This window comes from Athene noctua, chromosome 4, assembly GCF_965140245.1.
Source record: "Athene noctua chromosome 4, bAthNoc1.hap1.1, whole genome shotgun sequence".
NCBI lineage: Eukaryota > Metazoa > Chordata > Aves > Strigiformes > Strigidae > Athene > Athene noctua.
Window position 1 is genome coordinate 6778704 of NC_134040.1, and position 15583 is coordinate 6794286.

The window sequence follows — 15583 nt, forward strand, 5'->3', positions numbered from 1 at the left end:
TTTCCTTTATCTGCAAAACATAAGCAAGACGGGCTCTCCAGCCCCGTTAATTTCCCTTCCATGCTTTTAATTGAGAAGAATGGAGCCATTTTTCCTGCCTTTTCGCCCCCTTCCTGATTTCTACCTGGTACATGGAGGGGCTGGCCTTGTTCACAACCCTAAAAGGCCCCAACCATTGGGGTCCCAGCACCTGGTTCTTCTCTCTAACCCCCCGATACATTACCAGGTCCCCCGTGTTCCACTCCGCAGGGCGCAGCAGTACTCCCAGCTGCTTATCCATCTTGGGGATGTTGGTGTCCTGCACCAAGGCGAGCTGGTGGTACGTAGCTGACACCGTCCTCAGCATGTCCTGGACCCACTTATCTGTCAGCACACGGGGTTGCAGTTCGTCTGGCGGCTCCCCTCTTTGCCACCAGTGTCCTGGCAGCTTCAGGTCTCTTGCAGGAGGCAGCTTTTGGGGAGAAGGCATGTGAGATGCCACAGACCCCCGTAATGCCAGCAGGACCAGTGGGAGCTTCTGATCCCAGTCTTTCCTTTGCTGGTTCATGAGCTTTCTCAGCGCTGTCTTCAGTGGGTGGTTGGGCCCCTCCACTGAGCCAGGCTTCTGGAAATGCCCTGTGATGTGAAGCTTTTGCTTGATACCCAGGGCTTGGCACACCCCTTTTGTGACTTCTCCAACGAAGCGTTGGCCGTGGTCCGAGTCGATCTCCTTTGGGACACCCCACCGTGAGAAGACATGCTCTACCAGGATCTTTGCAGTTGCGCTGGCTGTGTTGTTTCGAGCTGGAAATGCTTCCACCCACTTGGTGAAGTTATCACTGATCACCAGGCAATACCTGTTCCCTTGGGCTGTTTGGGGCAAAGGGCCAATGAACTCCATCTGCAGCTTGCTCCATGGCCCAGAAATCCTCTGGTGGCCCAGGAGGGCTTTTGTCATTTTGGCATCAGGATTGTTGGCTGCACACGTCAGGCAGTTGCTGACGTACCTCTCCACATCCTCCCTCATTTCAGGCCACCACCCAGCAACCTGCAGCCTCACCATGGTCTTGTCTGTCCCCAGATGCCCCTGCTCATGAGCCAGGGCCACCAGCTCCGTCCGGACAAGTTCAGGCACCACCCAGACCGGGAAGTCTGCCCCCTCCCTCCGTGCCAGGACCAGCCCTGAGATGTCCTTCCACACTTTGCACCCTTTATACTCCCTGCCCTGCACTAACACCCGGATGCTGGGGTCTTGTGCCTGCAAGCCCAGCAGGTCCACACTCTCCCAGTGTCTGCTGGGAGCCACCAGCACGGGGCCATTCTCCAGGGACTTGCTGGCCTTCCACATCAGCCCTTCCTTTGCGCCTTGCTTGGCTCTGGCATCCGCCTCCTTGTTCCACTTGGCTTCTTCTGTTCCCTTCTTGTGGGCCTTCACCTTAATGATCTGTGCTGGGTGTGCCCTCTTCTCTGCCAGCCTCGTGAGGTACAGCAGCTTTTTGGCATAGGTGACAGGCTTGCCATCTGCAGACTGCATGTCCCTCTCCCTCCAAAGCGGCAACCACTCCAGCAATGCCCGCACTACCCAACCTGAATCCGAAAATATGGCCAGTGGCTGGTCTGCTGGCGTGTTTTCCATGGCGGCCATCACAGCCACCAGCTCGGCAGCCTGGATGGAGTGTGGCAGGCACTTCCCCTTCACCACCTCCCCAGTGCCCCGGTTGATGGCAGCATAGCCTGTGTAGGGCACCCCTTCCTCGTGGTAGTTGGACCCGTCTACAAACCACACAACATAACGTCTCTCCTTGGCCTCCTCCAGGCTGAGGCTGCTCTCAAACAGGGGCACCTGCCGCAGCTTGGGCTCAGCTGAGGGACCCCCTGGCTCCTCCCCGTCCCTCTCTCCACTGATTACCACCCCGTAGGTGCCAGATGAGGGCTCCCCTGCCTCCCAGGGGACCTCCTTGTCAGTCAATGCCAACATCCAGTTGGCCATCCTGGGGCAGCACAGGGGATCCTCGTCCCCCTTCCCCGACAAGAGGTACCTCACCGGGGCACGGGAGGTCTTCAGCAGCACTGGGGCCGACCCCACCAGGTACTCCCAGTGCTGCAGGGCCCAGGTCAAGGCTAAAACCTCCCTCTCATAGTCAGTGAACTGCTGCTCAGCCAGCGTCAGGAGGCGCGAGGCGTGGGCAACAGGAAGGAGATGGGCACCATGCTGCTGGCCCAGGGTGGCCTGCAGACCCCTCCCCGCACTGGCCAGCTGCAAGATGTAGGGTCTGTCCCCTCGGGGATGCGCCAGCACAGGGGCTCGTGCCACACTCTCCTTTAAGGTCTTCACGGCTTCATCCTGCTCTGGCCCCCATTGCCAAGGGATGTCCTTCTTCAGGAGGTGGCAGAGTGGGGCAGCTTTCTCTGCGTAGCCCTCGACAAACTCCCTGGAGAACTTCAGAAGAGCCAGAAAGGACTTTAGGGTGGTGGCATCGGCTGGTGCCGACACTTTCTGTATTAGCTCAACCCTCTGCTTCTCCAGTGAGCGCGCTTCCTCCCCCAGAGTCACCCCTAGGTAGGAAACCTCCTTCCAGCACAGCTGGGCCTTCATGGGGTTGACTCTGAAGCCCGTCTTCTGGACAGCCTCCAGCACCTCCCCCAGCACCTCCAGGTTCTCCTCCTTTGTCCGGGTGTGGATGAGAACATCACCGGCACAGGACAATACACTCTCCCGGTGGCCGAGCTTCTCCCACATCCTCACCACGTGCGCATGGCAGATGGCGGGGGTGTTGTGGAAGCCTGGGGGAACTCTAGTGAAGGCAAATTGCCGTCCTCGAAGGGTAAAGGCAAACTTGTGCCAGGACTCGGGGTGCAAGGGGATGGCGAGGGACGGGCTGGTCAGGCTGAGCACTGAGAACCACTTGGAACCCCGGGAGATGGCCGCCATGACATCTGGGTACTTAGCCACCATGTTTGTACGCAGCGGGGTGACATGGTTCAGGGTGCTGAAGTCGACCGTCAGCCTCCATGTTTTCCCATCAGCTTTCCTCAGGGGCCACACTGGTGCATTGCTAGTGCTCTGCTGCTCCACCAGCACTCCCTGCTCCAGCAAGGTTTTGACTGTGTCCCACAAGGCGGCCTCAGCCTCAGCTGGGTACTGGAGCTGCGGCTGAGGGGGGGGATCTGGCCCCTTGACGGCCACGACAGCATCAATCTGCCCACAGTCCAGCTTGCTTCTTGCCCAGACCTGGGGGAACTGCTCTGTGACCCGTTTTATTCGGGGCTCCCACTCCGGGTGGACCAAGAGCTCGGGGGCTTTCACTGACATCACCCTGTGGCTCGCTGGGATGATGGGCACATTACTTTGGGGGCAGTGTAACAGCGCTTGGTTTGCCAGGTCCACCACTACCCCCATCTTTGTCAGTGCAGAGAGAGATAAAATTCCCAGCTTTCCCTTCATTTCCATTTTCCCAAATTTTTCAGACCCTTTGGCAGTCCCAATTTCAAAGGGTATGGGCCCTGTGAATGACACAGATGATTTTTGGCCATTCGGCCCTGTCAATTCAATAATTTCACAGGTTTGGAAGATCCCGGCTTCACCAGGGACCATATTCAGAATTGAATAAGAGGCACCAGTATCAATTAACATCACTTGTCCAAGCACCCCTCCTCCAATAGTTATATCAACTATCAGACGCCCCCACAAATCGGTCTTAATCGGTGCCACAAAAAGGGGCGATGCGGGTGCCTGGCAGCCCTATTGCTGAACCTTAGACCCCGGGTCGATCGGGTGGGAGCTGCTGTGCTTTTTGGCCTCGTGCAGGGCCAGTTTTCGGAAGAGCTCCGCATCCGGCAAGCCATCAATATCCTCCTGCTTCTCGTATTTTATCAAGCGCTTCCTCAGCTCAGCCCGCCAAGTGTTGGACTTCTGAAACCTCAGCCCTTGCTGGTTCTCCTTTCCTGAACCACCCTTGCCATCAGGATCTTTTCGGTTGTCTCCTTGCATTTTTCTCATCCCTGCGTTTTGGAAGGACATGGCTGAGGTTTTCCCTTTCTTCCCCCCCAGCATGTACCCTGGGAATGCCTGCTTTTGCAGCTCAAAATTCTGGGTCAGGATCTGCTCCAGCTCCGACAGCGGTTTCCTGGCCGCATCCCCTCCTGCAATCACCCGCAACGGGGGTGTCAGCCCCACCACTAGTGGCTCCTTGAATTCAGGTCTGTCAAAATCGAGGGGGGAGTCCTTTGAGCCGGGCAGCCCAGCTATCTGATAGAGCATTTTTTTACGGTTAACATAAGCATCCGGCCGCTCCTCAGGGTTTTGCTTCTCCTGGTGGAAGAGCACTAAGGGGTTGACCTCTGGGAAGAACACCTTCAGCACAGCCAACTGGACATCCCCGATGTCCTGGACATTGCCCATCTGCACATCCCCCGGCAGCGCCGCAAAATCATCCGGTTTCATGCACTTTCTCACCACATCTATCAGGTCACTCACCAAGTTGCCACTCTGGCACCTAGGTAGCCGCTGAGCCCTGGACAGCCAGTTGACTGCTGTCTCCTTTGTTAATGGCCCCAGCATCTTCCCCACTGTCTTGAGCTGCTCAGGGGTAAACCAGAGAATAGCCCTGTTGGTGTCTATGGCCTGGAGTGGGCTGTGGGTGGCCGGCTCATCGGGTGGGCTCTTTTTAATTTTGGAAGCCTCCACCTCCCCTCCTTGCATCTGGCACATCTCCTCCCTCAGAGGAGCATAGGGAGATGGCCTGGTGGGGCCGTTGGCACCCCACACATCATCCTCATAGTCATAGTGGGGAGGGTGAGGGTCTGGGGAGTTCTCCCCCTCGCCGTTCCCAAACCGGCTCCTCTTGCCTTGGATGGCAGCCACGATGCCCCTCGACACCCCCAGCTCTGCCTGCAGCTCCTGAATCTTGGCATGGCATACTTTGTGATCAGGGCCAGTACCCCGGTCCCGCTGGACATCCTGCAGGACCGCCCGCACCGCGCTCTGCGCATCGTGAGTCTCCCCGATCCACTTGCCAACCTCCTTCTCCAGCTCCTCTGTTTTCAGCTTCTCATAGCCCAACTTGCTCTCCAGCCGGGTGATCTCCACCGCACTCCGCAGAGAGTCCCCGCACAAACCCTGCACCTCTGCCCGCAGGTTGTCCACCTGCATTTTGAGCTCACCCTTGGCCTGCTCCAACTTCTGCACATTCTCAAGAGCCTCCTTCAGCAATTTGGACAACTCCCTGCCCACCATCAACAAACCCTGCAAAGCCGCTCGCTTCTTGCACTTATTTGTGGGTTTGGGTTTTTTACTCTCCTCTGACCAGCTCTCCCACTGCTGGCAGAGCTGCTGGTATGCCTCCGGGCCCTGGAAGGCCCCTGGGGACCAAACCGGGGGGAGACACTTTTGGAGCACAAACTGCTCCAGTTTCCAATTGCTAACAAAGTCAGTCATCATAGTGAGGCAAACAAGATCCAAGACAGCTTCGTTTCAGAGCAAAACTACCATAACACAGCACCGCCGACCCACCCGCAGCGAAAGGCTCCGACCCTGCGATCTGCCCCTCTGAAAAGCCCCCGGGAGAAAGCCCGAACCTGGTAGCAAGGGACGGGGAAGGTGGGGGCCGAGTGGCCGCGGCCGAGCAGGCAGCCGCCGCGACACACCGGCTCCCGGGGAAGGGGATGGGGAAGGGACGCGGGAACGGGCAAAGCGAAGCAGAGGTTTAGAAGAACCCCAATAATAAGATCTCACCAATCCTTGGCTGGACGTTCCGGCAGTCCCGGGGCCCTGGAGATGGTCGCTGCAGAGCTCCGGTGGATTCGACACCTTTCAGGACAAGGTGTTTGTGAGCCCTCACTCCGATGGCTTTTTATAGCCATGGCAGGTCGTTGTTTGGGGGTGATAATACCTCTGCTTATTTGCTCAGTGGCTTTTCTTCCTGCAGGTGCTGCATCCCTCCCCCTGTCTTCCCAAGGACACTTTCCTTGTTTTTCTTTTTCCTCTTTGGCAGCTGCTCTGCCCCTTATCTATTTTGGGGGGGCCCAGGATTAGTGTCTGCTCGCTCATGCTAACCTCTGCTTGCACCAAGTGCCCTGAAGAGGGAGACCTGGAGCCTGTCCCCTCAGCAGCCATCCTCCCAAATTCCCCCAATGCCCCCTCACTTGCTGCACACCCCATTAGCACCTGGGTTTTAGGGGCAGATCACACATGGGACTCACAGCTGACACCTGTAATACACATGGTCCCCCCAAACCACACCCCAAGCACAGATCTGCTTGCTGGGGGGAAACGAGATGGCAGGAAAATTCACACGATTCATCATGTAGATCCATTTTGGCTTCTGGACTTCAAAAGCAGCATTTTTCCACCCCACAAACCAGCCCATTGCACACTGGTACCTTGGGGGCATGCCACGATGTGTCAGGAGCCTTGACTGTGATATTGCATCAGCTGAATTACAGCTGTAAATCTGCACCTGCAAAGACAGACAAACCCCCCTAACCTCACCCTACAAACCACATCTTAGCTCAGAGCAGTTTAGAAAAGAAAACTTGGCCCACTTAATTTTTTTTTTCTGCTATAACACTAAGGAAAAGGTAGCACTCATCGTAGCGAAAATGCTATCATTTTCATCACTGCTTTTCCCCCTAATGAAATCCTCCAGAAACTACACCCTTCCCTGGAATAAAATCGTTAAAAAAAAAAAAATAAAAACAAAAAAAGTTCACCCATGGCTGCTTGAGTTCTGGGGAGTTTCCATCCAGCAGCCCATTATCCCCTACAGGCCCTTATTTCCAAGTCCTGCGGTACTGGCTGTATTGGACCAGGCTTGAGGCTGAGCAGCCCTTCCCAATCCCAAAAGTCAGCCCTTGTGTCCCAGAAAGCACAGAGGGACTGGATTTTTTTCCTTATTTTTATGGCAACTCTTCCTCTAACCCGGCATTTACAGCCCAGCCGCAATTCCCTCTGCTGCAACGTGGGAGTTTAGGCAGAGATGAAAGAGATGAAACCCCAGACAGGTCCTGCTTCTTGTCTGTGAACCTCTTTCTCCTTTCTTCTACCCCCATGCTTTCCTCCAATTCCCCGAGAGCAAACACTTTCCTGTAAGAAACCTATCATAAGGAGAAAATAAAAAGTTGAAAATGTAACAAAGCTGTTGAAAATGCAGGGAATGTTGGTGTGGTTGAGGTACATGGGATGCAGGGTGAGAAAAAGAAGAGGGGATGTTTCCCCCCTAGATGAGTGAGGAGGAGAACAACAGGGAAAGCACTGAGACGGGGGCAGTGGGGTGGCTGGGCTGGGGTCCAGGCTGGTTGTTTTTCATTTCAGAAAAAGAATAAATTCCCCCTAGGAACTGTGCAGCCGAATAACACTAATACACTAAAAGTCAGCGATCTCCCTCATCTTGCCCCAGCAATAAGCCAAACACTCGTGATGAGGAGCTGCTGTACCCCAGCAAGGTCACCAACAACTCTTGCTTGTGTTAACAGATCAGTTCAACTTGCACCCTGTTTTCCTCCCCTCTTTTCTTCCCAGGACAGCAGCCCCAAACAACGTGTGGATGTTATAAACAGCAGCTCTCGCCTTCATGTTCCCAGAGTGCTTTTATTTTTGTTGGTGATGAGACAAAGGTATCCAACCTCCAAAACGTTTTCTTGTAGGAGCACCATCCAGTCCTGAGAACAGCTTAGCTGCCAGTAAATAGCTCAACTGCAAACAGCAGCTTCAAAAAAACTTAAAAATTAATCCCAGCACACACACTATGATTTTACATTGCAAATATTCCTTTTTCTTTCCATAGGAGACATCCTATAAGTAAAAGCGCTGCAGGGAAACATCTCTAAAGCTGCTATAATTACCTGGGGAATCCCTCCAAGCCAATATATCTGCTTAGACAACCCAGTGTTACCAGCCTTGCAGCAGCGTTTCGTGCCCAGTGTAATATTCCCCATGTTCAAGGTTGTAACAGTGACAAAAGCCACCTCTGAGAGCACTTTGATCCTGACCAGGAGGCCAGAATATGCTCCAGGTGACGGCAGCAGTGGGAAAAGAGGGACACAGCCATTGCAGCAGCCAGGGACATTGGGCTCAGCTCACTGACTTCACTACGAGGATAAAGGGAAAATTCAATTGCAGTGACATTTCTTATATTAAGAACACACACACACACACCCCCCATCTCCCCCAAAAAAAGAGTTGCCCACACCCAATTCTGGAGAGGTCCCAGTTTGGGAGTGAGGGGAAAGGCAAGCAGGAGGGCAGAAGAGGAGAAACAGGGATGCTGCACCCTGTGCCAGGGGCTCAGCTCCAACAATGAGCCCTTGAAAGCACTGAAATGCGTCTGAAAGCACGAAAACACGTTTTGCCTGCCAGAAAAGAGTTAAGGAGTGGTTCAGCCAACCCTAAATTTTAGCAGCCGAGCCCTTTGTGGCAAGGCTTTTGGTGGTTAGCAAGCCGCTTTGAGCAGGAAATTATTTCAAACAGAAATGGGGAGGGGATGTGTTACAGCAGCATGGAAAAATCTGGTTGCAAAATGGACCAAAAATTTGCACTGCACGAGACACAAAATTGTTTTTCCTATGCGTCTGCCAACTCAAACCCTGGGGGAGGTTTCTCAGTGTCCCCCCCTCCAGCCTTGTGAGACCCCCCCCTGGGAAATCTCCCCTCACCAGGGAGCCAGCCCCGGGGAGATGTTGAGGCTTTGTAAGGACCACGAGTATCTGCACAAGGAGGGCATAAAAGAAATCCAAACCCCACTTGGCAGCCAAGGGAGCAGCGAATAAACATCAATAATAAATCATTTCTTTCCCAAACATGGAAATATTGAAGGCTGCTGACACCAGTTCACCCCTGTAATTTCATATCATGTATTTCACTCTTTGAGTCCTAAACCCTGAGTGCTTCAAACCTCTTGCCCCTGAAGACATTTCAAAGCCACTCTGATATTTTATCCATCATTTAAATATTTCTGCATGTGAGCCACACACTGTCACAGCTACCAAAGCAGTGCCAACTGTGACATGGGGAGCCCCGCAGAATTTCCTTATTTTGTGGTTCTTTCAGCCACTAAATTTGTTTGAGGTTTCTTGCTCTGGGCTTCAAAGTTTCCTGTGATGCTTTGTGCCTCTGCCTTATGGCCATCTAGGTTGGTGTTCAGCATTTTCCAGGCCCAGAGGAAAACACCTCCTGCTGAAGACTCTGCTGAAGAAAACAACTCCACAGCTCAAATTGCATCTTCTCCTTATTTTGCACGCATTTTGATTTTGACAGAGGAGAAAACAGCCGAAATTCAGCCTTTCTTGATTTTATTTTTAATGCCAAGCTCCTATATTTGCCATTTTTTATTTGCATGGATCTAGATTAAAAGAAAGACAAAAATCTAGGTGATGAAATATGAAGAAATCATAATTAAAAATCAATGAGTTTAGGGTTTTTTCTTCCTAAAGGGGATTTGAGGGGATCTCATGCAGTGCTGGAGAAGCGCATGGGGCTGCCGCCCTGATGCACACCTGGTTTGGGGACTCGGCGCAGGCGAAACTGCCAGGCTGAGGCTCCGGGCGCTGCTGCAGATGCTCTTTGGCAGCTGTTGGCGAGACATCTGTGCCAAGACGGGGAAGGACCTCATGGGGTGAAGCCAGCCCTACCACCAAGAAGTGACCGTGGGTGGAAAGGGGAAGCTGGCACAAAACCCCTCCATCATTGACTCCACCACTATGGCCTGGCTGTGGCTCCATCTCTTCGCTTGCCTCCAGATCCCAGGTAAGAGGAACATGTCTCTTCAGGGTTAAGGGCACCTAAAATCATGCTGGAGCCTCTCCTCCACCCCGCTCCAGAACGCACATGCAAGAGAGAAAGGGGACTGGTTTTGAGCTGCTGCAGGCTGGTCTGGTCAAGCATGTGGAAACAAACCCATCCTACTCCAATTCTGTGTGGTCCCCTGGGAGAATATACACTGGGAAAGGGAACAGGGAGGTTTTAGGGGGATGAAGGTTTGGCAAAGGACAAGCTTTTCTGCTCTGTCTCCGTCCCAGCTCACCCCACTGAAGCTTGACCACTGGCTCAGAGCTGAGCTGAGCATTTTCCAGGATCCTTCCTCATTCCTTCTGGTTCATCCAACCCCTCCAATAGCTCGAGGAAAAGGTTTTTGTGGGGAGTTGTTTCCCAGCAGAGCCAGACCTCAGGGTAGCCAAGGAGACCCCGAAGCCACGGTGCCCCACAGCCACACACATTTCATCCCCTAAAAACCACACAGGTGTTTGCCGGAGCAAAGTTTGTGAGGATTGCACTCTAAAACCTGAAAATTAGGTATTTACATATTAAGGAGACATTTATAATGGTGCAGCTGATGTGCAACACCTGATTTTAGGCATTGCAATATAAATTTAAGGCTGAAACCTGCCAGCAGCGATGGGGTCATCGGTGCGGGGACAGAGGAAAGCTCTGGACCTGTGTCAGTCACCAGAGCCCTCTCCTCTGTGTGTCCCCATGGGGGACAAGAGGGACATGGGGGCCATGGCCACTGGGATGACTTCAGGGGTTGTGGCCATGCAAACCCATTCCCACACCACTGGGTTTGCAGAGCTGCACAAGGCTCTTTGTAACAACAGCTCTAAGCAGCTTTGGGATTTTGAAGGAATAGGGACATTTTAAGGTAAAAAACAAAACAAAACAAAACAAAAAAACACAAAAACCACAACCCCAAAAATGTGCTTTGTTGAGCTTTTTACACAGCTTTAAAAAATGCCTGGGAAGAAGATGGGGGAAGCAAGAGCATCCTTATCTTCAAAGGGCTGTTTTTCACTTGGTCTTGGAGTATCTGCAGCTTTGTAGGACTGTTTGCTGAACAGAAAGGATCACAAGACACCTGTTATCCCTTTCACAAGGACAGACCCTCGCTCACACACAGACACCACTCACATCTGCCTGGGCCAAACACGACTCAGATAATTTCTAAAAAAGCTGCAAAACCCAAACACACTGATGTGATGCCAAACCAAAGCTTTCAACTCCACCGCTACCCCTCACTCCCTCCCCTTCCCCAGGTCTCAATATCCATATAAGAATAATGTCATATGAAAATTAATATCAAAATAGCTCATTTTGAGATGTTTTGCACATTTTTTGGTCTTTCTCTGCATCTGAGATGCCATCTGAAGTTTATCAGTGTGGCTTCTGTTGGAACAAAACTCTGGCAAATAAGCTAAGAGGGTCAAAAAAAATCTGTTGAGAGAGAGGTGAAGCCTCTCTGAAAAATGAGAGAGAAAAGGGGAGCTGGAGAGCAGCATCTGTGGGAGTAGGTGAGGATGCCCTCCCCTGCACATACAGCCCTGAGGACACCCCCAAAATCATCCCTTCATCCCTCTCCCTGACACTGAACCTCCTCCCTAGATGGGTGCTTTACAGGGCAAACTCTACCTGTATAACTAGGCTTGATGAAAAAAGAGCTGGGGAACGCAAAAAGGCCTCTGAGGGAATGTGGGAGCATCCTGATAAAGATGCTCCTGTTTCTTGCTCGTGTGATCCCCTGGTCTGTGACGATCTTATTAAGACCACAAAGAAAATCTGTACTTAGCACAGAAGAAAAATGATGAAAAGAAAATAATAACTATGTATTCCTGTCTCTTTTTTCCTAGTTTTCTGTACATATCTACCTTTATCTCAGACTCCAAAGCACATTTTAGCCCAAGCCAACCACAAAACAGAAATCCTCTGTGAGCTGAAGGAGGAGTATGCAGGGGTGTACTGGTACCGCTGGAGCCATGTAAGGCAAAATTTCGAGTTCTTGATATTTTCCAACCTATTGGGCAAAGTCACGTACGGCACAAACATCAGCCAGGACAAGTTTAGTGTCCGTGGGGCGAGTTTCCGCACCTCCTACAGCCTGCACATCAACCACCTCCATGCCTCGGACAACGGCACCTATTACTGCTCCATCTCCCAGTCCTCCCAGCTCCTCCTGGACAGTGGGACATGGCTCGGTGTGGGTAAGCATCACTCCTGGGGCTCCAAAATGTGTCACCAGCAGACTGTGATGAGGTCCCCTGGGTAAGGGTTATGCATGTTTACAGACCCTTCCCAATTTTGACGTGCAAAGTTAGGGCTCTGGGGTTTTTCTGAAGAGACCTATGAGACCAGCTAAGGCAGAAAATAGGGAAAATAACTAAATTTTAGGTCAACTGCATGTGACAGTCTTTTTGCCACCAGCAATTGCTCTGCTGTGGTCATGCCTTAAGCGCTGTGTTGTTCCCAGCATCTTAGGATTTCCACGGGAAGGTGCTCAGCCCCTGATACTGCCATGCCCTGCGCTTGTCTCATCCCCTGCAGAACTTTGGATGAGAGGCTGGATGGGTGCTCCGCTCAGCTCCCGGGCCCTCCTGCACCCCGGTTCTTCCTTACTCTTTCTCCAAGTGACAGGAGCTGCATCAAGGCCAGAGAACATCTTCCCTCACATTGCTGGAGTGGATCTGACTGCAGGTTTTAAGCCCATCATTCACAAAAAGGATTGAAATGGTATTTATTCCTCAAAGCTCACAGCCAGAAATGAGAGCTATCTGTGGGCAGCACTGGGGGAGTGTTGCTTTACAGACCCTGGGTCATACAGCGGCTCTTTTCAGCCCATTTTCCCCTTGACCACCAAGCAGGAGGTGGTGTACTAAAACTAATGTGTTTGAAGCAGGATTCAGCCCTTTCTTTGCAGAATTTTAGGGAAACGAATAACTTATTTAACCAAGACGCAGCTACAGCTGCTGGCTCAAAAGCATCCCCAGTGTTCCAGCCCCTTTTTTTTTTTTTTTTCCAAATATGCCCTGCACCTTGAGCTGGCTGAGAAATCCCTTTTGGATTCTTGCCGGCTCAAAGAAAAGCTGGTTTAAGATAAAAGAGAACTGTTTTTTATCAACTGAGCACACATCTATGTGCAAAGCAAAGCAAGAAAAATGGGGTTGAAATTTAGCACGATCAAGAACATTCCCATTTAAAACTAAACACCAGTAGGTTCTCTGGGAAGACTCAGGCCTTGATGGATATTTTCTTTTTTTCCTTTAGTACACATACATGATAAAACAAATTGTCTTTAAGTTCCTTTTCTTTAAGTCTATTATAATGTAAAGGAGAAGCTGTCCACATAAATCCCAGGCACCTGATGTCTCATCTTTGAATGTAAAAGTATGGTGGTTTCTGAAGGTATTTCAGTCACAGAACGAAGCAGAAAAAAATAGTGAATCACCCAAAATTTTGAATTAGTGGAGTTTGAGCAGTCAGATGTACAGCCATTTAATGACATTACTGGGATATTTTCCTGACCAGTTTTACAGAGATGAATATACTCCGTTGTAATTCAGATACACCATAAGAAATCCTGCCCTCATCAGAAAAAAAAAAAAAAAAAATCCAATTCTGAGCAAAGATTAGAGCAATCTGAATACGGAAAAGAACCAGGGGTCCCTTAAAACCTCCCAGTGCTACTGAAATCTCCTGCTAGCTGTGATTTTGTGCAATGCTGATGAGACAGTGCCTGGCAGTAAATGTAGCTCATGGAACTTTCCTTTTTCTCTGCCTTAGCCTTCTGCCCTTGTTTGCCTGTTACGTTGTTTTACCAACTCTTTTACAGTCTCTTGGTAATTTCTGTGGCCACTGAGAGATTCAGGCCAAGCTCCTGGCCCCTATAGATAACCCAGGCTTTTGTGGGGGTTGCTGGATGGGGCTATTTTTAAAAAACAGAATTTCCAGCTCTTCTTGCCTGCTGTTTGAGATCTCCACTTCACTTGGTGCCAGACTGACTATCCTCTTCTCCTCCTTATCCACCAGTTGACGTTTTGCCTCTGAAGACCACTCAAGCACCACTCTCCAAAAAGCCCATGCGGTGCATAACCAAAAGCAAAGCTGCTGACAAGAAAGGTACGGCACCGGGTCAGCTCAGGCTGCCTTGAAAAAGGGGTTTGCTGGGCTCCTGGGGTTCCCCAGGGTTCAGCTGGATTTTGTCCTGGGGTGGGGGCAACTACAATGTGACCCTGCAGCAGTGGGCATCCAGGCTGGATGGGGCTGACCTCTGCCTTCAGGAGTGGTTGCCTGGGCTATACAAGGGTTTAGGGGCCAGGATGTATTTCAGTTTAGGGTATCATGATCATAGCTAAGTTCCCTGCAACGCCTTCGGGTGTATTGCATCTCCAAGGGATACCCCAGGGTGATGGTCATGTCCTCTACCCCTCCTCTGAGGACCTGCCTTGCTGTTCTCCCTTTCCCACCCCACGCTCCATCCCCCAAAGCTGCCAGAGCAGGATGATGCTGGGTGCTGAGTTGGAGGGCAGCTCCACACCATGTCCCCTCCTGCTCTCCAGGTGCCTGCAGCCCCCTGGTCTGGGTCCCGCTGGCTATTGGTGTCCTGGTCCTCCTGCTGAGCCTGGTCCCCACTGCCCACCGCCTCCACCGTAAGTATCCTGCCAGCCCGGGGGGATGAGGAGGGGTGTCAGGGCCTGGGACAGCCCAGGAGTGGGATGGGAAGCTGGGAGAGTGTCCTGGGGCTGACAGACACCATCTCTCCCCAGGTCTGCGGCGGAGGCTGTGGCTTCGCATCCACAGGCAGTAAATCCCACCATCACCCCCCTCCTCGGGCAGGCAGGGAGAAGCTACGGACCATCCCCTGCACGGTGCTGAGCCCGGCCTGGACATGACCCAGGAAGGATGTACCAGGGACAAACACTGGCTTGTACTGCAACAGACTTTTCTTTCCTCTGACGGAACACAACTCAAACATTTTTCTTTGACGGAACAGCTGGCAGAAGGACCAGGCTGGATTCTGCAGTGTCCTGAGCATTTCTCAACGGGTGCTGAGCAGGGCGGATGCTATGGCTGGCTCTGCACTGGGGGCAGTGGGGCTGCTGTGCTGAAGGGATTCAGATGGGCTGGAAAGATGCTGTGAGCTCCTTGGATTTCCTCTGTGTTCACCTGTAGAACAGCACAAAGGTGCTTTTGGTTTGCTCTTGCTAACACTCGTTGATAGGACTTCGCTAACAAACACTTTGAGAGCAACGGGCAGACAGCAGAGGCAGGTCACAGCACAGCTTGTAAAGGTCCTGTACAGGCATGTTCGTTAGAAATAGTGAATATATCACTCCTTTTGCTCTGCAGGCTGATCTCCTGTGGGTGCTGCACTCAGTGCGGGACAGGGCTGTGGGGTGAGCGAGGAACCATGGCCTCTGTCTGAGCAAGAGTTAAAGCAGAAGGACAGCTCCGGGGGGAGCAGGGCTGGGAGGGCATCTTCTCCCACAGGAGACTGCAAAGAGCCGAGAGTGGGAGAGGAAAGCCAGACAGAGCGATACAGCCAAGGCCAAATACCTGGCACAGCTTGAAGGCCAAGAGAGCTTCTGAGAGCAAACAGAGGCAGCCCACGGCTGGCCCTGAGCCCAGGGGCACGGCACTGCCAGCGGGAATTGTCCTGAGCAATGCCAGAGGGTGCTGAACCCCAGCAATGTCTGTGTGTGCTGAGCCCCAGAAATGTCTGTGTGTGCTGAACCCCAATGTCTGTGTGTGCTGAACCCCAGCAGTGTGTGTGCTGAACCCCAGCAATGTCTGTGTGTGCTGAACCCCAATGTCTGTGTGTGCTGAACCCCAGCAGTGTCTGTG

General features: G+C 52.1%; 1 protein-coding gene across 1 annotated transcript; it reads left to right on the plus strand.

The window, feature by feature from the left end:
- The first annotated feature begins 9446 nt into the window (after window positions 1-9446).
- CD8B (CD8 subunit beta) lies at window positions 9447-14546 on the plus strand. Its single transcript, XM_074903718.1, is given in 7 exon segments — window positions 9447-9509; window positions 9512-9616; window positions 9619-9721; window positions 11596-11946; window positions 13769-13858; window positions 14299-14388; window positions 14506-14546. Coding segments are annotated over 7 exon segments (843 nt in total).
- Window positions 14547-15583: the final 1037 nt, after the last annotated feature.